Source organism: Monodelphis domestica, chromosome 8 (assembly GCF_027887165.1).
Source record: "Monodelphis domestica isolate mMonDom1 chromosome 8, mMonDom1.pri, whole genome shotgun sequence".
In the NCBI taxonomy this organism is placed as follows: domain Eukaryota; kingdom Metazoa; phylum Chordata; class Mammalia; order Didelphimorphia; family Didelphidae; genus Monodelphis; species Monodelphis domestica.
The window spans coordinates 15,260,687-15,286,763 of record NC_077234.1 but is presented as its reverse complement, the minus strand read 5'-3'; the positions used below and the strand labels follow the sequence as shown (position 1 = coordinate 15,286,763).

General features: G+C 40.1%; 1 protein-coding gene and 1 long non-coding RNA gene across 2 annotated transcripts in view; one reads left to right on the top strand and one right to left on the bottom strand.

Moving 5' to 3' along the window:
* The window catches only part of ARHGEF26 (Rho guanine nucleotide exchange factor 26), a 156,919-nt gene that overhangs the window by 26,353 nt on the left and 104,489 nt on the right, over nt 1-26,077 (bottom strand). Inside the window, 5 exon segments of the mRNA XM_001372560.3 lie at nt 10,206-10,360; nt 13,688-13,777; nt 19,766-19,785; nt 19,788-19,839; nt 24,028-24,157. Coding sequence (XP_001372597.2) covers nt 10,206-10,360; nt 13,688-13,777; nt 19,766-19,785; nt 19,788-19,839; nt 24,028-24,157 — 447 coding nt within the window.
* On the top strand, nt 3,777-12,891 carry LOC130455862 (uncharacterized). The gene is made up of 2 exons (XR_008914060.1): nt 3,777-4,233; nt 10,078-12,891. It is a non-coding gene; the product is annotated as an uncharacterized LOC130455862 (long non-coding RNA).

Genomic DNA, 26,077 nt, shown 5'->3' with positions numbered 1-26,077 from the left:
AAATTTTCCTTCTAGATAATAAACTTAGAAAAACCTTAGTCTAATTTATTGAATATTTATGTCAAGTACCTGAAATTATAGGTCTATTTCTTGCAAAAGTGGGTGTTATCTATTTTATGATCAAATTCTAAGACTGGTCAAATGCTGGAAGGGATCCTAGAAAATGGGGCCAGCTGGAGAGCTCAGTGGATTGAGAGTCAGGACTAGAGACAGGAGGTCATAGGTTCAAATCTGCCCTCAGATACTTCCTAGTTGTGTGAACCCGGGCAAGTCACTTAACCCCCCCCCCACACACACACACACACTCTTCTGCCTTGAAACCTATAAGAAAGAAAGAAAGAAAGAAAGAAAGAAAGAAAGAAAGAAAGAAAGAAAGAAAGAAAGAAAGAAAGAAAGAAAGAAAGAAAGAAAGAAAGAAAGAAAGAAAGAAAGAAAGAAAGAAAGAAAGAAAGAAAGAAAGAAAGAAAGAAAGAAAGAAAGAAAGAAAGAAAGAAAGAAAGAAAGAAAGAAAGAAAGAAAGAAAGAAAGAAAGAAAGAAAGAAAGAAAGAAAGAAATTGAAGTCACACATACTCCCATAGGCATAACTAGCATGAGGTGAATGAGGCTTTCCTTCAGGGTGCTGACACCTGTTATGAGTACCTGAGAGGATGTTGCTTGTTTTCCCCTTTCTTCATTTCGACAACCACTACCCTCAGGGGCTCTTCTCACAATCTTGGGTAGACTTCAGAACTCTAGGGAATTGGTTAGCCATTTCTGGCATAACTCTACTTGCCAGGTGACTGTCCTTTTTGCTACTTTATTTGCTCAACACCTCAAACTTTAGCATCAAATTGACTTTTCTATTGAAGTTTTGGTCCACTGGCTTTTCCTCAGTGATCTAAGGCGTCTACTCTCATCAAGCAACTAAGTACCTTTTTAGCTAGAGATCTGAATATGTACTCTGGGAGATATGTCTGAGTCTTCTGATTGGTGAAAGCCTCTGAAACTTATTATAATGTTTTCATATACCTTACCTTCTCAACAAATTGGTAAAAAAATCTTTATAACAAAAACCTCTGAAAAAGGGCTAATTTCTCAAATTTATAAAGAGCTAAATCAACTGTACAAAAAATCAAGCCATTCTCCAATTGATAAATGAGCAAGGGAAATGAATAGGCAATTTTCAGATAAAGAAATCAAAACTATTAATAAACACATGAAAAAATGTTCTACATCTCTTATAATCAGATAAATGCAAATCAAAACAACTCTGAGGTATCACCTCACACCTAGCAGATTGGCCAATATGACAACAAAAGAACATAATAAATGTTGGAGAGGATGTGGCAAAATTGGGACACTAATTCATTGCTGGTGGAGTTGTGAATTATTTCAACCATTCTGGAGGGCAATTTGGTACTATGCCCAAAGGGCGCTAAAAGACTGTCTGCCCTTTGATCCAGCCATACCACTGATGGGTTTATGACTCAAAGAGATCATAAGGAAAAAGACTTATTTATAGCCATGCTCTTTGTGGTGGCAAAATAATTGGAAAATGAGGGGATGCCCTTTGATTGGGGAATGGCTTAACAAATTGTGGTATATGTTGGTGATGGAGTACTAGTGTGCTCAAAGGAATAATGAACAGGAGGAATTCCATGTGAACTGGAACAACCTCCAGGAAGTGATGCAGAGTGAAAGGAGCAGAACCAGGAGAATATTGTACAGAGATGGATACACTGTGGTACAATCAAATGTAATGGGCTTCTCTATTAGTGGCAATGCAATGACCAAGGACAATGTGAGGGACTTATGAGAAAGATACTCTCCACATCCAGAGTGGAGTGATAGTAGAAATACAGAAGAAAAACATATGATTGATCACATGGTTTGATGGGAATAGGATTGAGGTTTTGACTAAATGATCACTCTATTGCAAATATTAATAATATGGAAGTAGGTTTTGAACAACGATACACTTAAAACCCAGTGGAATTACTCATTGGCTGCAGGAGGGGGGTCAGAAAGAACATGAATCCTGTAACCATGGAAAAAATATTCTAAATTAATTTAATTAATTAATTAATTTAAAAAATAACCCTTACCTTCTATCTTGGAATCAATATTGTGTATTGATTCTAAGGCAGAAGAGGAAGGGCTAGACAAGAGAGGTTAAGTTACTTGCTCAGGGTTACACAGCTAGGAAGTGTCTGAGATAAAATCTGAACACAGGACCTCTTTGTCTGTAGACCTGGCCCTCAAGTTACCCAGCTAGCCCCTGGACTTTACATTTGGAGGAAGTACCTAGACTTGCCATGATTACTCCCTTCATCAATCCTTTTCTATCCCATTCTTCACTTCTTATGAACTGAGTGGTTAGCTTCTTCCTACCCCACTTTTGTATGTCTTCTATGTGTGGTCTTTCCACCATTAATAGGAACAGCTAGGTGCACAAGGAATAGAGTGCTGGCTCTGGGATGATGAAGATCTGAGTTCAAATTCAGCCTCAGACTCTTATTAGCTGTGTTGACCCTGGGCAAGTTACTTAATTGTGTTTGCCTCAGTTTCCTCATCTGTCAAATGAGCTAGAAAAGGAAATGACAAACCGCTCCAATTTGTCTGCCAAGAAAACTGCAAATGGGGTCAGGACAAGTTTGAATATGACTCAATGACAAATTCCACTATTAAAATGTAAGTTCCTTGAGAACAGGGATTATCTTTTTGCATGAGTTTGCAGACCCGATTTAGCACAGTGGTTGACACATTATGAATTTAAGTGCTTTTTGATTTCATGTGATTCTCTCATTTACTAGCAAAGGAATCTTGTCTACACAGGGTTTATTGCTGTTATTTTTTCCTTCTACCAGAGTGAAAAGGAGAGAAGTAGCTTATAGGGGGAGGGGCACAAGTGGGAAACCAAACCAAACCCAAATTCATCACTAAATCGAATTAAAACAATAGATTTTGAAAATCTGGTTCCACTGAAAGTATATATTTAATATGTGAGGAAACTAGTTTTCTAGGCTAAACATGTAGAGAAAGAGACAGATACCCAGGCATCTCCCCACCATAATAAATGCCACAAGCTTTAAGATCCCCTAACATGCCAGGGCGTAGAGTCAAGTGGAATTCAATTTCAAATGCCTTGACTTTTACTGCGTTGAAGGTGGGGTTGGCTCAGTGGAGGGATCAGCTTATCAGTGTCCAGGTTTCCCGAAGGCCACATGTCAAATACCAACCAGCTCCTTCGTCATTCTCGTCTCTAGGGCTCCGGAGATCACAAAACCCTTTTTTCACAACATCCCTGTGGGGCAAACAGCGAGCGTGACATTGGATTATAGAATTAGAACCAGCAGGGATCTTAGCGGTCCGGCAAGCCCAACCGCCTCATTTTTCAGATGAGGAAACCAAGGCTGAGAGGAGGAACATGATTCAGTGCTTCCCAGGGAAGATCTGTGCCCTTCCACGCGCCTGTTCTTCCAGTGTTACTGGCATAAAAGAAAACAGAATCTCAGAGTGGTACGGCTTTGGCTCCCGGTCACAGAGCGAAGGGCCAAGTTTCAGATTCAAGCCCGTCTTTTCCATCTCCAAGCCCAGCGTTCTCTCTGCTACATCACACTGCATTTCTAAAGGCCTATAGATTGAGGAAATCTGGGTCTAATTAAATTCTGTAAAAAAAAAGGGGGGGGGGGTGAGGGGAGCCTTTAAGCAGGATGTTATTTGTCTCTGACTCAGGACAGCAAATTGCTCTCCAGACTCTCTCAAAGGGTCCAAGAGTTCCCAGCTCTCCAGCCACTTAGCATTTCTTCCACTCGGCAGATACTAGAGAGAGTTCCTTCCCCAGAGATCTCAGGTATCCCAGGAGGCCTTGGTCCCTGGAACGCTTCCTCTTCTTGGCAGAGTTATTTCTCCTCCAAGAAAGTCTTCCCTGGAGCCATAAAAAACTCCCTGACAGTTGGAAACTATTGAAGACACATGGCAGCTGAGCGACTCCACTAAAGCCTGGAATTACATTTAGGCAGTGGGTGGCGGAAGCTTGGAGGAGCTGCCATGCAGTTTCTTGTGAGAAGGCCATCGCAGGCAGAGAGAAAACTACCAGAGAAGAAAAGACGCAAGGAGGCTGAAAGATCATAGGCTTAATGGCTTTCCCATTGGGAAGGATTATCCAGTCAGCGCCAATCACGCAGGAACATCGATTAAGCTTCTGTTGCATACAAAACTGCCTGGTAGCTCCATGATGAGCTACAAAAAGGGTAAGTAGATGAGAGCAACACAAAATAACTGAGAAGCAGAAATGAGTGCACATCAACCCAAAGGATGACAATATAAGAATATAAAGTAGGCTTGTGGGTTCTCTTTCTTTCTTTTTTGTCCTTCCTTCCTTCTCCTCTCTATCTCTCTGTCTGACTCTCTCTCTTTCTCCCTCCCTCCCTCCCTCTTCCTCTCTCCCTCTGTCTTTCTGTTTCAGTCTATCTGTCTCTCTCTCTCCATCTCTCTCTTGTCCTTCCTTCTCTTTCTCTCTCTCTCTCTCTGTCTCTCTTTTTCTCTCTCCCTCCCTCCCTCTTCCTCTATCTCTGTCTTTCTGTCTCAGTCTGTCTGTCTCTGTCTCTCTCCATCTCTCAATCTCTCTCATCCTTCCTTCTCCTTCTCTCTTTATATCTCTCTATCCCTCTTTCTCTCCCTCCATCCCTCTTCCTCTCTCCCTCTTTCTGTCTTTTTGTTTCAGTCTGTCTATCTGTCTCTCTCTATCTCTCTCTGTCTGTCTCTTTCTCTCCCTCCATCCCTCCCTCTTCCTCTCTCCCTCTGTCTTTCTGTTTCAGTCTGTCTATCTGTCTCTCTCTATCTCTCTCTGTCTGTCTCTCTTTCTCTCCCTCCATCCCTCCCTCTTCCTCTCTCCCTCTGTCTTTCTGTTTCAGTCTATCTGTCTCTCTCTCTCCATCTCTCTCTTGTCCTTCCTTTTCTTTCTCTCTCTCTGTGTCTGTCACCCTTTCCCTCCCTCCCCACATCCCTCTTCCTCTCTCCCTCTCTCTGTCTCTGTTTCAGTCTGTCTATCTGTCTCTCTCCATCTCCTTCATGTCCTTCCTTCTCCTTCTCTCTCTCTCTATCTCTTTCTGTCTCTGTCTGTCTAACTGTCTCTCTCTCTCTCTTTCTCTCTCCTTCCCTGCTTCCCTCCCTCCAAAAAGACCTCAGCCAAAACAGCTTTCCAGCAGAAAAGTTTGCTAAATGATTTAATACATTATAGGAACAAACACAAAGATGCTAAAAGGGGTGGGGGTGGGGGGGAATAGGCGAAAGTATCATAAGATTTTGTAACAATAATCATGATTGGCTGGATCTGGGAGGGGGGAGGGAAAGAAAATGAAAGATGGAAACATGGAAAAATATTTTTAAAATAAAAAATATAAAAAGATAATTATGATTAGTTCACTGAAAAGTAAGCCTTTAAAAAACAGCAACCCTCAACCCATATCATGAATTTAAGACTCAAAACAAGCATTTGCTGAGTGCTGGCTGTTCCTCTAGATTCCTCTTCCCCAAGAAACAGTCACCTCCTAACTCAGAACCAAAGAATCTTAGACAGGAAGGTACCATAGAGAACACTCAAGACCCTCCTTCCCTTTACTTTACAGACAAGGAAACAGATCCTCAGAGGGGAAGTTAGGTGGCGACTCGGGGTTAGAAGCCGGGTCTAATAAGTCAGTGAATGAATCAACAAGAATTGATCAGGCCCCTCGGAAGCACTGTCAGGCCCTGGGTACAACATACAAAAGTGGGCCAGCTCCCAGACTCAAAGAGCTCACAGTTTATTCACACGGAGAGTCTTGGCTTGCACAGGGAGTCCAGCAAAGAGAACAGGGAACAAACCATGCAAAGCCCTGCCCTCCCACTTCCCTTCTTTCTCACTATCAGTATAAAAAGTGCTGCACCTTCTGGGTTTGAATAATACGTTTCCATAGTGAGTTTCTTTGGGAAAACTCAGAAAGTGGCATTGAGTTAATTAGAGGCGAAATATATCTTACCTAGATGCAGTTTGGTAGCATTGTAGATGGAGCACCACCAGCCTAAAGTCAGGAAAACCTGAGTGTTCAAATCTGGCTGCAGACACTTACTAACTGTGTGACCTTGGGCAAGTCACCTAACTGTCTCAGTTTCCTCAATGGTAAAATTAGGATAATTTCTTCCTTCTTCCTTCTTCTAAGGTTGTTGCATCTAATGAGATAATATTTGTAAAGTGTCTTTGTACAATGACTGGCATACAATTGGCTCGATATAAACATTAGTCATTCCTACTACTACTACTACTACTACAACCACTACTACTACTACTACTACTACTACTACTACTACTACTACTACTACTACTACTAGAATAATCCCCATATTTTCTTGGGAGAATGGGAAAAAAATTCCCTTCAATTAACAAATAATTCTGGATCCTTCATCATACTTTTGTTGAAGATTTTGAACTGTCTGGGGACACAACTGGACAGGAGATGCCAGACCAGTGACTAATGAATTTCACCTTGCCCTTTTTTGGCTTCTCTTCATGGTCAAAGCTAAGTCACCCTTGGTATCCTAAACTCTCTTATCTCTTTCATGGTGCTTAAGGCATGCAAAGCATTTACAAATGCCTTCCTAAGGGCTCAGGTAAACACCATTATGAATATTGCACATTTTTCAAGCCCTTCTTCTTATCTGACATCTGCAGGCTACTTTCTCCACTAGTAAGATCCAAGCCTTAAACAACTAGACTCAACACACTCATCATAGAAAAAAAATGGCAAAGGACTCATCAAAGCAAAGTAAATTCCAGCTCTAACTTAAAACCCAAAGCACCAGGAGACAAGGCAGTTATGGAGCCTTTGGGACCTTGCCTTAAGTTTCCCAACTCAGTAAATTAAATCTTTTGATCTGAGTACAAAATAACTAAATGTACAATTGTAGATACAAGGAGTCAACATCCTTTAAAGAAAGGTGTTGGGGGCAGCTGGGTGGCTCAGTGGTTTGAGAGCCAGGTTTAGAGATGGGAGGTCTTGGGTTCAAATGTGACCTCAGACACTTCCTAGCTGTGTGACCCTGCACAAGTCACTTTACCTCCCTTGCCTGACCCTTATCACTCTTCTGCCTTGGAATCAATATTGATTCCAAAATGGAAAGGAAGAAAGGAAGGAAGGAAGGAAGGAAGGAAGGAAGGAAGGAAGGAAGGAAGGAAGGAAGGAAGGAAGGAAGGAAGGAAGGAAGGAAGGAAGGAAGGAAGGAAGGAAGGAAGGAAGGAAGGAAGGAAGGTGCTGATCAGCATAACAGAATCAGGTGGAAGGAGGGAGGGAGGGAAGGAAGGAAGGAAGGAAGGAAGGAAGGAAGGAAGAAAGGAAGGAAGGAAGGAAGGAAGGAACTGATCAGCATAACAGAATAAGGTACCTCAAGTCTAAATGGAGAGAGAATTTTTAACTAGTTTAATTCTAGGACATCATCATTTTGTCATTGTGGATACTCTTTCCCTACCAATGAAGATGTCAGCCCTTCTTTAAGTTTCTAGATGAATGAAGGAATAAAATACTGTAAATACTATATATAAAGCATTGTGCTAAATGCAAAAAGTAAAGTATATTTACATGAAATATTTTATGCAAATAGAAAAGTAAGACATTCCTCTCAAGGAGCTCACATTCCAATGGGAGAAACAACTCATCTAGGGGATTTTAGCTAGAAGTCAGCTAGAAAGGTTCTCTGGTCGTCAGGGTACAGCAGCAAAGCAGATGGCAAGATCTCCTCACTAACGTCTTTTCTGCAAATGAAATCCTCTCATTTTCTGATGACGGTCTATGGGACAGTGCTAAGGACTTTGATGGCAAGCGCTTTCTTTTCTGGGTCTTCATTAGAGTGGATCCAGGCTGCATCTCTGCGGGGCTTTCTTCCCAAGATGATGGCTGAGAGCAGTGGGCTGGAATCCTTGCTATTTCTGAGGCTCTTGGATTCAAGATTCTCTTTTGTTTCCATTGGGGTCAGTGAGAATTTGCCACACTAACTTGGTAGAACCTCCTAGAGTTTGTTTTCCATAGACCCAAATTGGAGAATTCTGCATTATCCCCATAATTGATGGGGAACATTAATTTATACTATGTAGTTGCTTAAACCCTAAATTCATGCTATCAACATAAAATCTGATGATTAAATTTAAATGTTTAGGAACTTGCTTCTTTGGGACACAACCAAACCTTTAACAGTTTCACAGCTGGAAGACATCAGGAGTGGAGGCCTCTGACTTTTGCCTAGACACATATAATTACATCTCCCACACTCCCCTCCCCTCTCCAAGAGAGCCAGGGAATCACAATATCTCGTAGGAAACCAACACATAACATGTAAACATAACATGTCTCATTCTTTTCCTATCTTTATTTATAACTCTCTCTTAGCTACTCGAGCTATTGAATATCCCCTGATAAAAGAAATCATGTCTCCTTGGAGATAGCACAGTCACATTTTCATAAGCGAGAAAAACAATTACCAGTGGTTTCAATGTTTATCATTATCGCATTAGGACATTTTGGAGCCGATCAAATGTAATTTTGTTTAGCTTTTTGGTTTCTCTTTTTGAAATTCCAAAGAGGCAGTTGACTATCTAAAATTAATTTTGAACATGGCCTCAAGGGGAAGTCAAAAGAAAAATCTTAAACTCTTTGAGCTTTTTCCAATCTAAGAAGACATAACAATGAAGCTGCAAAATGCCATTTAGAGAGAAACTTAATAAGGTGATGCATGAAAATGTTTTGCTTAACATACACCATATTGGTCCATAAAGCCTGGGGCTGTGGAAAGAGCATGGAATTTGGAGTCATGGGACAAGAGTTCTAATTCCCAGTTTAAATTGGCCACCCATGTGATCTTGGGTAAATCAGAAACCACCAATCACTTGTCTGAACACCAGTTTCCTTTTCTAATAAAATAAGGAGGTTGAACCAGAAGACTTCTGGGGTCTCTTCCATCTAGAATTCTATGATGCTCTAGATCTCATTTGAGAAGAACCTTATATTCAGGAGTATTCCGTAGTACCCTGGCACAGTCTGTCTCCATGAAGATATATTTAAGAGACAATTTTCCTTTTGTTACATATTTTATTGACCTAAAACCAGCTATCTCATCTGCACAGACCTGTTTTGTTGACTATTAAGTTAGGGAGTTGGATTAGGTGATTGCTAATATTCCTTTTCTATGATTTGATAACCAGACTTCCTCATCTTTGTTCAGGTCTCAGTTCAGGTGATGCCTCTTCAATGAAGCCTTCCCTGATAACTTCATATTCCAATCCAGTTATTAATACTCTCTCCTCTCCCGAAATACCTGGTACTTAAAGTGTCCACATATTTTTCACCTTGCAGGCAAGGATGATTATATTTTTGACTTCTTCTCCTCATGCACTGAGCACTTAATAAATGAATCAGATTAAATCAGTTTACATATAAAAGGAATTGTATGATCATTCAGTAATACCACATTTGAGGGATGGATGATGGAAGAGCTAGCATGACGATACCCTGCCTCTAGCACGAAAGAAAACACGTGCCTTTCTTTGGCTGACGTACTTCTCTAGGGGTTTCAAAGCAAGGTGGTACCCCAGACCCAGCCATCTCTCTTTGGAGGTGTAAGATGTTCCCTCGGCTCTGATATATGTCGTGCAGGGGTATCAAGCTCTTTAGGGTACGTCCTAGTCTGCTTGTGTAATACACCTGCCCCTGGAGCCCTCAGCATCCACGGCACACAAACAGGAAGCCAGAAACGTAACGACTTTTAGTCAGTCTATTGATTTCTTTTCCCTCCAACCACAAGGATTACTGGTATCTGGTCTGAAACTAGAATGAGAAATTTAGGTTCAAGCCATATCACCATTGGTCTGAGTTGGTCTTCAATATAATGTTAGTCTCAAATTTTAGGATGGTTTACATTTGAAAAAAATAATGAAGCTCGCGGTCAGTGGGAGAAGTTGGCTTAGGACTGAACCTCTGGGGAGTAAGTTCCAGCTAGACTTCCATTGCTTTGCATCCTAACATCAAAAAAACTAAATTTTGAAACTTGTTTTTCTTTTGTGTTAACTTAAGTAAGAAACCACAAGGACAAGACTAGCAGCCTGAAGAGAAGCCAGTCGATCGATCGATGGAGCCACAATTATCTGAGGTGCCTGATGGAAAAGTGAAGGGTTCCATATGGCCAAAGAATAGCCCCTTACCTCTTCTTCTTGGTGATGATGAGGACGTCGTTAAAGAGGAAGAAGTAGACCTGCTGTTTGGAGGTTCTTCTGGAGAAGAGGACAGTGTCTTCCACGTAGGCAGTCAATTCACCCCTCTTTACTAGCCATCGGGAGGAGGACACTAAAGGGAAAGGCTGGGGGAAAAAATCCAACAATAATGAACAATGATGAAAGCCCCAGCTTAGTGCCATCAACAGTATGATTTAAAACCATCGTCATGGCCAGAGATGCATTCTAAGATTAGAAGAAGAATGTTCTTGGTAAGTATGTGCTACCCAAGTGTTTTCAGGAAGGAGACTGGGATGACAACACTGCAATAAAATGTGGCGAGCACAGTCTGTCCTCTGAGCGGAGAAGGAGGAAAACAAGGCACAAGCTCTTCTGCAGGCTCCAGTACAATCAAAAGCCATTGAGAAAATGTTAGAGTCCCCTGGAATGTGACCCTCCTATTGACCAGTGACAGGGAAAGAGATCCAAGAGACGCACCCTCTACGCTACCCTGATGCCTATCCATCAAGTCCTAATGATTCTAAGGATAACTGAAATTTAATGCTACTAATAATGCAAGTATCTCAGATCATGTACACGGAGGGGGATAAATAAATGAGCTAATCAGAGTCGGCACATATAAATTAGAGCAGAGATCCTTAACTTGATTTCCAGGAACTTTTTAAGGTGAATTTATTATTTGTAGGGTTTTTGTTTTAAATTTATTATGTTGTTGTTACATATACATATTATTTCTATTATATACTTAGTAGAAATGATTTCTATTGACTATATTTCAACATTATTGACTTCCTTTGTAACTTTACATATTTTATTTTATGCATCAAAAAACATGATTCTGGAAGGGTTCAAGCTCGACAGACTGCCAAAGGCCTTCGTGGCACAAACTAGGTAAGAACCTCTGAATTAAAATGACTGAAGGCGTATGCAATTCTTTTCATTAATGAACGCTACGACAGAACGCTTTCCTTCTATTTTGCCTGTGACTGGTCTGCTTCGTTAGGTTATCAGGAACACCTGGCCTTAAAATCCAATGCTAGCTTTCCCCAGGGGGGGCTCAATCCTAGCTGCAAAGGCCAACCCCCACCCCAGAATAACGCCGCTCTATTCATATAAGGCAGGCCAGAGCCATGGGATTACAGACTGATAATTCAAAAATCTGGAAAACCCTCAAACCACAGGAAAATTCCAAGCACTGAGAACTCACTTCTTAAAACATACAAAGGTAAAAGAAACGGATGGAAAGAAGAAAAAAAAAGCACAATCATTAAATGAGCATCCTGAGATCATACAGTCTGGATTGTATTAAAAGCAAATGTCACTTTATAGTGATCCTCCGTAGAGATCCATCCGTAGAGGGGATGGAGACTAGCATAGGAGGGAGGTAGGAGAATTGGGACTGTTTAGCTTGGAAAAGAGCAGGCGGAGGGACGGTTTGTTATAACAGATTAAAGCATTTAAAGGATTTCCACAAGAATGAGGAGCCAGTGATAGTCGATCATTGTTGAAGGACCGAATAAGAAGAAAGAGATTTCCCTGGATGTTAGGAAGAGTCATGGGGGCTCTCAGGGAGCTAAAGTACTGTGGGGATTGGCAGCCAGAGGAGTGACTGTTTACAGGGTGATCGAACATTCTGTCTCTGGATAAGGAGATGAATCAGATAATCTCTGGGTCTCCACAATGTACAGCAAAGCCCAAGGCATCTTAATCGAGTTTAGAGCTGCTCGGCGCAGTAATTACTAGGATTCCATGATAGCAGTCTTATCTACAAGAGAGACCCACGGCACATATTCCAAAGATGGTTTGGAGGGCATACAAAACAAGAGACATCATTTTAAAAAAGCTGAAATGGGGGGACCACTGGGTAGCTCAGAGAGACAGGAGTCCTGGGTTCAAATCTGGCCTCAGACACTTCCCAGCTGTGTGACCCTGGGCAATTCACTTAACCCCCATTGCCTAGCCCTGACCACTCTTCTGCCTTGGAACCAATATACAGTATTCACTCCAAGATGGAAGGTGGGGGTTTAAAAAAAATTAAAATGCTGAAATGACTCTCCATTTACAAATAATCAATTTTAATGTAACAACCAGGGAAGAAAATAGAATCCATCATTATTGGGGGAGGGGGGGCTCTATTTGATTATAATTTGCCTTAAAGTTTGCTAAACTGTCCCAAATAGTATGAGAGGATAACTACAAGTCAAAACATAACTTTAATAATTTTGCTGAATGAAAACAATTATAAGTCCTCCACAGCAGTGTTTATACACATCCTCCAAAGGGTCACGGACCGAAATGCAGTCCTTTATATAGCATTAATAAAAATAGGGAAGCCTTTCTGGATTACCGTTAGCCTGTGATCTAGCTCTGGGCTCTATGAAAGAAGCTGATGGTATCTTAAGGGGAGTTTTGGTTTTAGGGAGGAAAAGGGAGGCAAGATCTGGAGCTGATTGTTCTGAAAGGGATTGGGGTGGGGGGGGGGGGGAAACGTTACCTGTCAGAATTCTTTGTTTTTTAGAAAAATCCAATACATCTGATAGAAGGTAACAGTAGGTAATAGGCACAAGTTCATTCAAGAGAGAGTGTAACATTGTCTCTCAAATTCTGGGAGGAGTACTTTGTTTTTATTTGAAATAAAAAAAGTATTATTAACAAATATTTATTTAAATGTTTAAAAAATTTTGGCATGAGCCTATTTGCTGTGTGGTAAATATAGTCAAATGGAAGGGTGGCAATTAATGGAAAGAGCACTGGCACTGCCAAGCATTAGTTGAGTGCCCTTGGATAAGTCACTTAAATTATTCTGAGCTTCTGCTTTCTCATCTATAAAATAAGGACTTGGATTACATGATCTCAAAGGCTACTCTAAATTCTAAAATTCCATCAATCTGAATTCTTTGCCACAAACTAGGCATCTTCCCTTGTCAAATATCTTTTTCTTTTCTACCCATTTCCTGAGGAAGGATCTTGCTGTCCACTGTCACCAATCAACTATTATATATTTTTATATTATAACTTCCCAGGTGCTTTCCCAGGAATCAACTATAGCTCCATCTTTGAAAAGTAAATTTTCTGGGGGCAGCTGGTAGCTCAGTGGATGGAGAGCCAGGCCTAGAGAAGAGAGGTCCTGGGTTAAAATCTGACCTCAGACACTTCCTAGCCATGTGACCCTGGGCAAGTCACTTCTTACCCTTACCACTCTTCTGCCTTAGAACAAATGCATAGTCATGATTCTAAAATGGAAGGTGAGGACTTAAAAAAAGAAAGTAAATCTTCCATTTCTTAAATAAGTGTAAATAAATGTAAAAATCTAATTTCTGTTGCCTTCAGTTAACCCTTTGCATCTCTACAGCTTCTTAAAAATTGTCGGGATAAAGAAAACTCAAAGCCCATTTTTCATCATTTCCCATGCTATTCCCAACCTATTAGTCTGCAAACAGAAATGAGGGCACCTTTATCTTGAATTCCAGCTGGGAATTAATTGTATACATCATCTCGGTCCGTTCCATTTTCCGTGCCCCTTCATTACACAACCGAACCAACTAGAGAAAAGAGGAAGAAAGTATTTGTTAAGCATTAACTGTATTCATCAAGAAAGCTCGTTTTTCCTTTTACATGCAAACTTCTTTTTGGAAAGGCTCAACTTCATGGTACTCCCTTGAGACTCCTTCTCACGACTGATGAACATGCATTGAACACATATATATAATCTCGTGAGAAATGGCTTATAGAGGTGTTTTCACTTGTGATGCAAAAAAAAGAAAAATTCAGAGAAGAAAAATGGATCATTTCAGGATAAAGGAACTCTTCTTTTTCTCCTTACTGTTCCTCTTTCACCCACCACAGAGCTCATTTTTGCCATTCCAAATGTCCTTCTCCGTTCTCTCAGCCCATCCAGATCCTAACTAGACCAGTATAAGACCCACTTTGGTCATCTGAAGTCTTTGCTCAGCTCCGATCACCCAATACTCACCTTTTCACCAGTTATTCCCAATTATGATCAATCAATGAATTAATAAAACAAATAAAGATTTATTCAATGTGTACAATGGACTAGGAGCTATGTTCAGCCTGGAGATACAGACTTGTCTTGCCCTCAAAGAGTTTATAATTCTATAATGGAAAAAAAAAATCTCAGTGGATGCCCAAGGGCCAAGCAAGAGCAGGAATGTCAAGAAACTGAAAACTTGTCTTTCCTAGCTTAGCCTGATGCCCAGCTGTCACACTGAACAAATCAGTTCACCTTTTTATGCCTCAGTTTCCTCAACTGTAAAACAGGGATAATAGCAACCTACCCAGTAGGGATGCTGTGAGGATCAAATGAATTATTTGTAAAGCACTTAGAACAATGTCCTTCTAAATTCTTGTTCCCCAGCAATCTCTTCCCCTTCCTCCTCTTGGTTGGACACCAACACTTCAATCTCCATCTCCCTCTACTTTGACTATTCTCTTTATTTCTTTTCTTCACTTATATGAGCATTCATTTTTTTAAAAAATCCTCACCTTTCATCTTAGAATTAATAGTGCATATGGGTTCCAAGGTAGAAGAATTGTAAGGGCTAGGCAATGGGGGTTAACTGACTTGCCCAGGGTAACACAGCCAGGAAGGGTTTGAGGCCAGATTTGAACTCAAGACCTCCCATCTCCAGGTCTAGCACTCCATCCAGTGATCCATCTCACTGACTCTGACTATATTCATTCTTTTAAGATGATGACTATTAAGGCCTTATTATCTGCTCTGGCTCTCTACCCTCTGGAGCCCTAGGATCCTGCTACTCTATTTGTTGAGGAAATAGATGGTGCAGCAGAAAGAGAGGTGGACCCAGAATGAGAAAAAATTGCATCCATATCTGACCTCAGACACTGATCGCTGGATGGTCCTGGACAAGTCACTTAACTCTTTTTGCCTCAGTTTCTTCACCTACAAAATGGAGATAACCATAGCATCTCCCTCCCAAGGTTGTCATAAGCCTAAAATGAGTTAATATTTTAAAAATCATTTGAAAACCTTACAGCATTATATAAATGCCATTTGTTGCTATGCATTAATTAAAATGAAAGCTTCTTGGGGAACAGGGACTGGCTTATTTTTTCTATTTATAATCTAAGCATTTAGGATCATTAATCCTCATGAATAATTTTTCAACAATTCAGGTAAATGTGCAGATATGTACAGAAAACACATTTTCTCTTTCTTTGTATTCCCAGGGATGAGAAGAGTGATTAGCACATGGGAAATATAAACCTCAAAGTATAATATGAATATTCTTCGAGATTATGCTATATTCTTTTACCAGTCAATGGAGATCAGCCTATTTAGGGAGTCGTCAAGTCAACAAGCCTATTTATTAAATTCTCATTATGGGGGCAGCTAAGAGGTTCAGCAGGATTAAGAGCCAGGTCTAGGGACTAGAGGTTCTGATTTCAAATCTGGCCTCAGACACTTCCCAGCTGTGTGACCCTGGGCAAGTCACTTGACCCCCCACTGCCTAGCCTTTTCCACTCTTCTGGCTTGGAACCAATACACAGTACTGATTCTAAGAGGGAAAGGAAGGGTTTAAGAACAAAACAAAATTCTTGTTATGTTCCAGACACAAGAGACCAAGATAACAGCATCATTCTCCTCCATATATGGTGCTGAACTGGATCCTTACCATTTGCTTCAGTCTAGTCTGGGGTTCAGTAGAAATGCCTGTTTCCAGGACCCAAACAATTAATCCTTACTATCTATTGTTCATGTTTGCTTGATGCTTTAAGTTTATGAAATATTTTTGTCAAAACAGTATCAGAAGGTAACATGCTAGCCCATCTCTCATTACACTCATTTTACAGATGAGAAAACTGAGGCTCAGAAAGGTAGAAATGGACTGCCCAAGGCAGAACAGCCAGGGTTCAAAAATCCTCATTCTCTGACTACAGCTCCTCCCACTCTCTATTATGTCACTTCTTCTAGGGAGAAGGCTCCCTCCTCAGGGAGTTCCAGATAATGAGGAAAAGTGTGAGCAGTTGCCTGATATGACCAAGATGTGGAGGGCTGCTGGACTGGCCAGGCAGTGGCAGCCTGAGTTAAAGTAGACCTTCAGCCACATACTGAGGATCCCAGGAAGGCTGTTGTGGATCAGATGCTGGCAATTTGATACCACTGAACTAGAGGAAGGAAATCTAATGTGATACCAGGATCTATTTAAAAGGAACAAGCAAGGGCCAGGAAGAAATCTGACCACTGCATACCAGAACTCACTGGCCAAAGAGAGGCTATATTTGGGAGTGGTGCTTGGGTGCCATAAGGGAGCCCCACACCAAAGCAGGTTTAGGGTTTCCCTTTACAATGGCCCTCCCAGTCACCTCAATCTCACAAACTAAGCAAGAAAACCAGTTTCCTCACTTTAAAATCCTAACAATTATTGATCCAAGGTGACACAGCAACAAAGAAGCTTTTAGGGCTAGATCCCCACCATGAATCCATCAGCCCTGACTCCAGGTAGACTCTGCCTGTGTCCAAAGACCAAATCTGCCCCCATGACATAAGGAGAGATGAGTTGCCACTGGGGGAATTTGACCTTGATCTGGATTCCCAATAGCTTCCTCCATCCATATTCCCCTTTCCTTTTGTATCTCATCGTCTTCTCTCATTAGAATAGATGCTCCGGGAGGGCAGGGATCATTGTTCTTTTTGCTAGGATTTCTATCTTCAGTGCTTGGCACAGAGGAAGAATCGAATCAATTCTTAATTCCTTCCTTTGTCCCCATTAAAGTTTCATGGACAGTACTAAAAAGAGTGTATAGAAATTAAGAGTCAAAGGAAGTGTGCTCGTGGTCTGCCAAAATGGGAAGATAACCTCTTTCAGGACAAGTTTCTCTATTCCCAATGCGTAGTATAGGGTTTGGCAAATAGCAATTCCTTAATATGATTCAAAAAATTGAGGGCAGTGGACAGTGAGTAAGATTAGGAGATGAGAAATCCTGGGTTCAAATTTGCCTTTAGAGACCCTGGGCAAGTCACTTATGCCCCATTGCCTAGCCCTTAGCATTCTTCTGCCTTGAAATGATATTCTAAGATAAAAGGTAAATGTATTAAAAAAAAGTTTGGATAATGCAACCTTTGAGGAACAATGACAGAAAGTGAAATTGTTTAGCCTCTAGAATAAAGCCAAGACAAGTATTTCTCTTAATTTGTGGGTTAAAATTTAACAATGAGCACTCTTTTCTTCCACTGAAATGTGCTTCCTCTTGGCCCTAAAGAACAGAATTAGGAGCTTCCAAGACAGATTTATACTTGAAGTAAGGAAAAAGGCCCCAATGAGGGGCTGAGTGGGAGATAGTGGGCTTCCCCTTCCCAGCAGTGAGATGCTCATTTAGGGGGGGGTGGGAGATTGGGAGGAGGTCCCTGGGTCAGGTACAAGTTGGTACAGATGATCTCTGAGGTGCCTTTCAAATCTATTAGATCTTCTCAGGCAGATAAAACACTAGAATGTGGCCATCTCTGGAATTCCTCCAAAAGAACTGGGACAGCAAATGCCCATCCTAAAAGGTTTTGACATTCATCTGAGACAAGACAGTCGGCCAGATCAATTGACCTCTCTGGTCCCTCCAGCCTCACAAATGCGGGATCCTAATTTTCAGATGGAATGCTCGGATTCCTTAATGGTTTCTCTTTTTCCTTCCTCCTCCAAGCCATGGTTAAAAAAAGAAAAAGAATCACAAGAGGATAAAACTTTTAAAAAATTGATTTCTAATCGCTATTATGAAATCTTATTTTTATTAAGCAAAGTATTTTGAGATACTTAGCAGGCAGATAATCAATTTGAATGCTGAATTTGCTTCATTTTCTTTTGAGGCTTTCTTTAATTTCTTCTGTAATAAGGATATCTTTTGGCTTAAATAAACACCAAACTATGTACTCAAGGCAAGAGAACTGGTTTTTGCATCATTCCTGCTAGTCCTTCCTTCCCCTGCCCAGAATCAACTTCTATTTAGTTTGACTATTTTTTGTGCTTTCTTACATACGAACATGTTGTTTCCCTCCAAAGAATGTAAGATCCTTGGGGGCAGGAACAGTTCGTTTTTTGTGTCTTTACACTCAGCTCTTAGAATAGTGCTGAGTACACAGGAGATGTTTGTTCCTTGTTTGTTGATCCACTGTTTATTAGTTGCAAAATGTACTGATTGAAAAGTATATTTAAATCAGCTAGGGAAAGGAAAGATTTGTTCCTTATTTATTAAATACTCCTCAAGCTTTCAATTCTATTAAACACATACATACAGAGAGTGTGTCAGTACCATATATTAGCTCAGACACAGCTAGGTCTGTGAAACTGAGCAGGCCAATAAAGTACTCAATTTTAGTTTCCCTATATGCAAAATAAGAAGGTTGAACTTAGCCTCTAAGGCCCCTTCCAGCTCTAAATTTTTGTTTTTATGCTCCTAAGAAAGAAAAAGAAGGAAAGAAGGGAAGGAAAGAAGGAAAGAAAGAAAGAAGGAAAGAAAGAAAGAAAGAAGAAAGAAAGAAAGAAAGAAAGAAAGAAAGAAAGAAAGAAAGAAAGAAAGAAAGAAAGAAAGAAAGAAAGAAAGAAAGAAAGAAAGAAAGAAAGAAAGAAAGAAAGAAAGAAAGAAAAGAAAGAAAGAAGGAAAGAAAGAAAGAAGGAAAGAAGGAAAGAAGGAAAGAAGGAAAGAAGGAAAGAAGGAAAGAAGGAAAGAAGAAGAAAGAAAGAAAGAAAGAAAGAAAGAAAGAAAGAAAGAAAGAAGAAAGAAAGAAAGAAAGAAAGAAAGAAAGAAAGAAAGAAAGAAAGAAAGAAAGAAAGAAAGAAAGAAAGAAGGAAGGAAGGAAGGAAGGAAGGAAGGAAGGAAGGAAGGAAGGAAGGAAGGAAGGAAGGAAGGAAAGAAGGAAGGAAGGAAGGAAGGAAGGAAGGAAGGAAGGAAGATCTCTGAAGTAATATATATTTCATGATCATCTCCTATGCCTAGAACATTCTCCTTCCTCCCCTCTGCCACTAGAACCCTAGCTTCTTCCTTCAAGATCTAGTTCAGATCCCACCTTCTGCAGGAGACTTTTCCATCTTTCCCAATCTTTCCTAATCCCACAAGCTACTAGTGCCCCCCAGCCCCACTCACCCCCATAGTAACATTCTAGCTTCCCTGCTTGTATCTTACATTAATATATTTATATATACATATATTACACACACACACACACACACACACACACATTTATGCACTCATCTCCCCAATAGAATGTGAGCTCTTTGAGAGCAAAGATGGTTTCACTTCAGTGAAGTGATGGACAATTAAAAACTTATAAATGCTTATTGAGTGACGGTACCCATAGAAGCTCCAGGAGATTCCATTAACAAAGAAAATAGTCCTGGACCCTTGAAAGGTAGCAAAGTGGCACAACTACAAAGATCTGGACAAATAGGATAGTATGTGTAATGCCCCTTAGCACAGGAGCTCAACAAATGCGTGTTCCCTTGCCACCTGCCTACCAAAGTATCTGAATCCTGGACCACTTGGCGAGGGTTTCAGCAACCTACCTTGCTCACTTCTTTTAGGGCCGTTTGCAAACTTCATACTTTGGCGAGTCTCTTGGTGTTTTCTGACAGATGGTCTAGAATGAATGAAAAGTCAACAACATTCATTGGTCTTCATTCATCAAACAGCAACAATGTCAATGCAGGAGAAACCCTGAATGCCAGGCTCTACCCTCTTCCCTCTGCTTCCCTTCTCTAGGAGAAGACCCTGGGGTCTACTTTCCTGCTCCATAAATGCTATATTGATGCGCTTTCCTTTTCCTTTTTTTAAAAATTGTTTCCTTTTTTCTCAATGAACACAAACTCATTTTCTCTCTGTTCCCCCTCAATATTAAAAATAAAAACAATATTTAGCAAATATACATAAACAAAACAAATTTCTTTAAGGCCATTTCAGAAAAAATAGGTTCCATTATGAACAAGCCAATCTATCACTTCCCAGTCAGGACGTGGGCCGCCATGTTTTTAAAATCTCACTTCCTGGTGATTCTCCCCTATAACAGAATCTTGTAACAAATGGGGTTACTCAAGCATTACAAGTCAGCAGAGTGGCCACACTCAAAAAACTGATGCTTCATTCGGCATTTAGATGAGAAAGTGAGTTGGCCATTCAATACGGGCCCCATCTAACGCGTTTGTCCAATGCAGGATTGGGGGTTACCATTATTTGGATTTGCGTCCTATGAGAGGGGCTGTAGTTTATCTTTTCTGATAAATTCCAAATAAATATGGGGTTAAAAATCAAAATGTTAAGTTTTATCTTGGGGAAAATATTTGGTAAAAATGAATAATGAACAAGAAAAATAAAAACAAAAAATGCACAGTAAGGTTCCTTCAAGTAGGGGCTTTAGCTTTCTTAAAGGTCTTGGTATCTCTAATAGCCAGCACAGTGCCTGGCACATATGAGGTGCTTAATAAATGCCCACTGATAGGTTGACTGATATTATTCAGAAGTGGGATATGAAGAAAAATGGTAAACAGATTTCAATTCGTCATCCAAGCATAGAAGAAAGTCTAGAAAGTGAAACTCTAACAATGAAAACAACAGAAAGCCATTTTGTAAGATCAAAAAAATCAATATTTGGAATCAATCTATTTATTCTGTGTAAAGACATGTGTTCATTTCATGAATCTCAGAGTCATTGGGGACATCAATGCTCATCTAGTTTAGCTAGTACTGGGCCTGTGTTCTATGATATTCTGGGCAGATGGCCACCTAGTCTTCAGGAAAACTTCAATTCTAAGCTTGAGATACCTTGAGGTATTCCCAAACCATTTTTAACTAGATGTAATGACTAGTATAATAGATAGAGACCCAGTTCAGACCCACAAAGATCTTGGTTCAAATTCTGCCTCCAACACATATGAGACCCTAAGTAAGTCATTTAGCCATTCAAAATTCTAGACAACTTTCTAAGACTATTAGCTTAAGAGAAGAAGACAGCAAGAAGTAGTTGAGGATCATTCCTAATCTAGGAATTGCTAATCCTATATACATCTCAATTTTAGTCTTATTTCTTAACTTTTCCCCTTATATCATGCCCAGATGCTCTGCTTTTCAGTCCTTCAAAGACTTTGCTCTCTAATTTCACACTATATGGTTTATTTCTCTTTGGGAAAGATCTTAATTGATAAATAGAAATCAAGCACATACAACGTTCCTTGGAGATTGGTGCCATGCTTCACACATAGTGCTAATTCCACAAATACTTGCTGGATACATGCTGGGACTGATGGACCACAGGAAATCAGGCTTCATTTTAGAGTCAACTCTGGTGGAGAATTACATTTCCTAAAGCAAGAAATATCTCCACTCTCTAAAATTTGGGGTGCGGATCTTGAACTTGTAAAAAGTGAATGTGCCCACAATGCTGTTTGCTTGTTGTGGGAATTTTTGATCAAGATGGATTATAAAGAGGACTAAACTATTCCACTTAGGACGAAAAGGATAAATAGCAGGAAGAGAACAACCTTCCAGCTGTGATCGGGTCTGGAGCTGACTTCCCTATCATTTCGTGCTCTTCTCATTTCTCTTGACAATCTTGGATCCAATGAGGCCAGCCAATCCCCTGGTCTATTTTCCTGCTTTCACCAACTCACATTCTTTTCATTCCAAAAGCAGTTTGATGCTCATCTATTCCTAGTAAGTGTCCTGAGGAAGGAGTAGTATTTATTTTCCCTTTGCTTCTGATTTTTCCCATTGTTTATCTCGGCCCTTACTGTTGAACATTTTAGCATTTAATGCCTTTTTTTTCTAAATTTCAGGAATAACCAGTTATTTTATACCCCAAATCCTCAGTCCCAGGTTCTCCAGTACTGGACACTTTAGAGGCAAAGGATATTTGAAATGGAAATCTCCTGAAGAAAAATATAAGTCATTCTTTTATTTTTATTTTTAAAACCCTTACATTCTAGCTTAGAATTGATAGTATTGGTCCCAAGGCAGAGACGCAGTAAGGGTTAGCAATTGGGTTTAAATGTCTTGCCCAGGGTCACACAGCTAGGAAGTCTCTGAGGTCATATTTGAACCCAGGACCTCCTGTCTAGGTCTGGCTTTCAATCCACTGAGTCACCCAGCTGCCCCCATGGGTCACTGTTATTTGTACTTCAAAGAATGCATGATATTTTGTATGTAAAAGACCCTTCAATGTTTTTTAGATATAAAAATTGAATGAATGTGAATTGTTGAATGAATAAATTAAAGTCCCCAGAGAAACTCAAATTCCACACATTTCTCTTAAGAGTCAGTTGAAGGAATAGAAAAGCAGACTGAAGAAGAGAGGACTAGGAAGAGCAGGGATATGAAAATTGCCTTCAGTTATCTGAAGGGCTGCAATGTGAAGAACAGACTAGTCATGTTCCATTGGGTTGGTCCCAGTGGGTTGGAGTGGTAAATGGGCAAAGTTAGATTGTGTGTCAGGAAATTCTTCCTCAAAGAGGCTGTCTAGGACAGTAGTGGGTTCCCCCTCCTTGGAGAACTTCAAGCTGAGGCTGGATGTCCAGGTGTTAGGGATATTATAGTGGGGGATTCTATAATGAATACATTAGAGCAGTGATGGCAAACCTTATAGAGACCAAGTTACCAAAACTGCACTTTCATGCTGCATGTGAGTCATCCCCTTACCTCAGACAAGAGACTTATGAAGCAGAGGAGCGGATGATTAGAGAAATACCCTCAGTTACAGTGAAGATGAGGAAGGGAGCAGCCTCCACCAACATGTGTGCCATAGCTTCACCAACACAGGGTTAGAGTATTGGCCATTGAGGTACCTTCTGAATTGCCATGCTCGTTTATACCCCAAAGAGATAATAAGGAAAAAGACTTGTACAAGAATACTCATAGCTGTGTTCTTTGTGGTGACAAAAAAAATTAGAAAATGAGGGGCATGCCCTTCTATTGAGGAATGGCTGAACAAATTGTGGTATCTGATGGGGATGGAATACTATTGTGCTGAAAGGAATAATAAAGTGGAGGAATTCCATGTGAACTGGAACGACCTCCAGGAACTGATGCAGAGTTAAAGGAGCAGAACCAGGAGAACATTGTACACAGAGACAGATATACTGGTACAATCGAATATAATGGACTTCTCTACTAGCAGCAATGCAGTGATCCTGGACAATTCTGAGAGACTCATGAGAAAGAACAATATCCATATCCAGAGAAAGAACTGTGGGAGTAGAAACACAGAGGAAAAACAACTACTTGATCGCATGGGTCAATGGGAATGTGATTGGAGATGTAGACTCTAAATGATCACCATAATGCAAACATAAAAATATGGAAATAGGTCTTGATCAATGACACATGTAAAACCCAGGGGAATTGTGGTCAGCTACTAGAGGGTTTGGGGGGAGGGGAGGGAAAGAACATGACTCTTGTAACCAAGTAAAAATATTCTAAATTGACTAATTAAAATTTAAAAATAAATAAAATGCATTTTTCAGACAAAAAAAGAACCAATACTTAGTATTGATTCTAAGTTAGAAGGTAAAAGTTTTACTTAAAATAAAATGGATTTTCATTAATAAAACAAAAAAAAATAAATCTCCATGCTTCCATGATATTGCTTACAATGAAGATGATTCCAGAGAGAACCCAATACTGATTAAACTTTCCCAACTAGTCAGCAACTTCTTACTGAATAATCACATCATTTTCATAAATATTTCTCTGAATTATACTTCTCAAACTCAAACAGTAATGTCTCATTATAGTACAAAGAGTAAAATAAAAAATAATTAAATTAAAATTAGTTTCTTACATCCATCAGCAAGGGAAGGCGAGTAACCCTCTGCATGGGGAGAATGAGGAAAGAAATCATGGGTAAATTCCTACACTCCTCTTGGGATTCGATCCGAGATAACACTTCCTTAAAAGATGGATTCGTTGCTCTGAGGAGGATAAAAAGGAAAAAAAAAAATCAGATTACTTGATACCCATTCTGACCTCTTTTGCTCAAATAAAAATACATAACAAGATGAAAGTCATTCATTAATGATGAATTTTAAAATAGAAAATTCCCTCCATCTCATACTTAGTTCATTGTTTAGGCTTTCTAAATAGAATAATCCAAGACATGAATTTCTGGAAGCTCTCATCTAGGGAACTCCAAACGTCTAGGGAACGTCTAGGGAACTCCAAAGCTGATCATAAAATGGAAAGAGCCAGCCAAGTGGTGCCTTTGAAGATGCCCATCTAGCCTCTCACAGTCCTCTCAGTAAATCGATGCCCCTCTTATTATTCTCAAGCTGATTTCTTCATTTATCCCCACCTAGAGGTGAATCCCATTTATTTCATGAAGAACAACATTTTAAAGCAGCTTCTTTTAACTCTGCATTTGCATGAATACAAGTTGAATCCATAGTTTTGCTCCTGCTCTAGAAAGCAGAGTCTCTATTATCAGGCAGAAGAGCTTGGGTCAGCCAGCAGGCTTCTTCTGATCCTCCTACCATCCCCTAAGTCATCAGTGAAAACATGGGGATCCTCTCAAAGGCCTGTCTTCTAATTCACTGAATGTATCTCCAGAACTCAGCACAGTGCCTGACATATAGTAAGGATTTAATAGTTAAATACTCTTTAATAAAAATGTTCATAAATGTTCCAAATTACTATAAATAAATTAGGGACTTAAATAACTATAACTGGCTCACAGATATATTCTACAGCTGGTGATAGAGGTCAGGGGGACTTCTGGGGGCAGCAGTGGTCCAATGGATAGAGAGACAGTCTTGGAGATGGGAGGTCCTAGGTTCAAATCTGTCCTCAGACGCTTCCTAGCCACTCTTCTGCCTTGAAACCAATTCTTTATTATCGATTCCAAGACAGAAGGTAAGAGGGTTTTTTTTTTTGTTTATTTGTTTAAGAATTCAGGAGAAAAATAGAAAATAAGAACCCTACTATCACTCTTTAAAAAAAAAAAACACCCTACTTTCTATCTTAGTATCAATTCTAAGATAGAAGGGTGGCAAAGTCTAGGCAATGGCAGTTAAGTGACTTGCCTTGAGTCACATAGTTCAGGAAATATCTGAGGACAGATTTGAACCCAGGTCCTCCCAACTCCAGGGTTGATGCTCTATCCACTGTGCTACCTAGCTGTTCCACCTGTCACTTTTTTTTTAAACTCTTAGCTTCCATCTTAGAATAACTACTGTGTATTGGATCTAAGGCAGAAGAGTGGTAAGGGCTAGGCAATGGAAGTTAAGTGACTTGTCCAGGGTCACACAACTGGGAAGTATCAGAGGCCAGATTTGGACCCCGGAATTCCTGTCTCTAGGCTGGCCTTACTATCACTCTTTAATAGACTGTATGCTTCTTGAAGGAAGAGATTCATCCCATTAATTTTCTTCGTATTTCCTTCTGTGGTTTATTCACGGTAGTTATTTAATGTAATAATACTAATTCATGCTTTGAGATTTGCAGACATATACTATCTTCTCTGGTCTTCATAAAAACTCAGAGGGTTAGATGCTATTATTACACCCGCTTTACAGATAAGAAACTGAGGCCAAGATAAAAATAAGACTTGAAAAGGAGGCCTCAGTTCCCTCCCTGTGATGTGACTCTGGACAAGTCACTTCAGTTTTCTGAGTTTCAGTTTCTTCATCTGTAAAATGTGGGGTCAGATCTGATAAGCTCCAAAGTCTCTTCCAATTTCCAGTCTCCAAACCAGTGATCCTCTAAGTGAGATATGACAAGTCGATATCAGTTCCTTTTGGTGGGACCAAGTGAGGAAGGTGGGGATAATCAGGAAGTGGGGGGTGATGCAGATCAGGGGAATTTCCCTTTTGAAAACCAGAAAGGACCGGTTATAT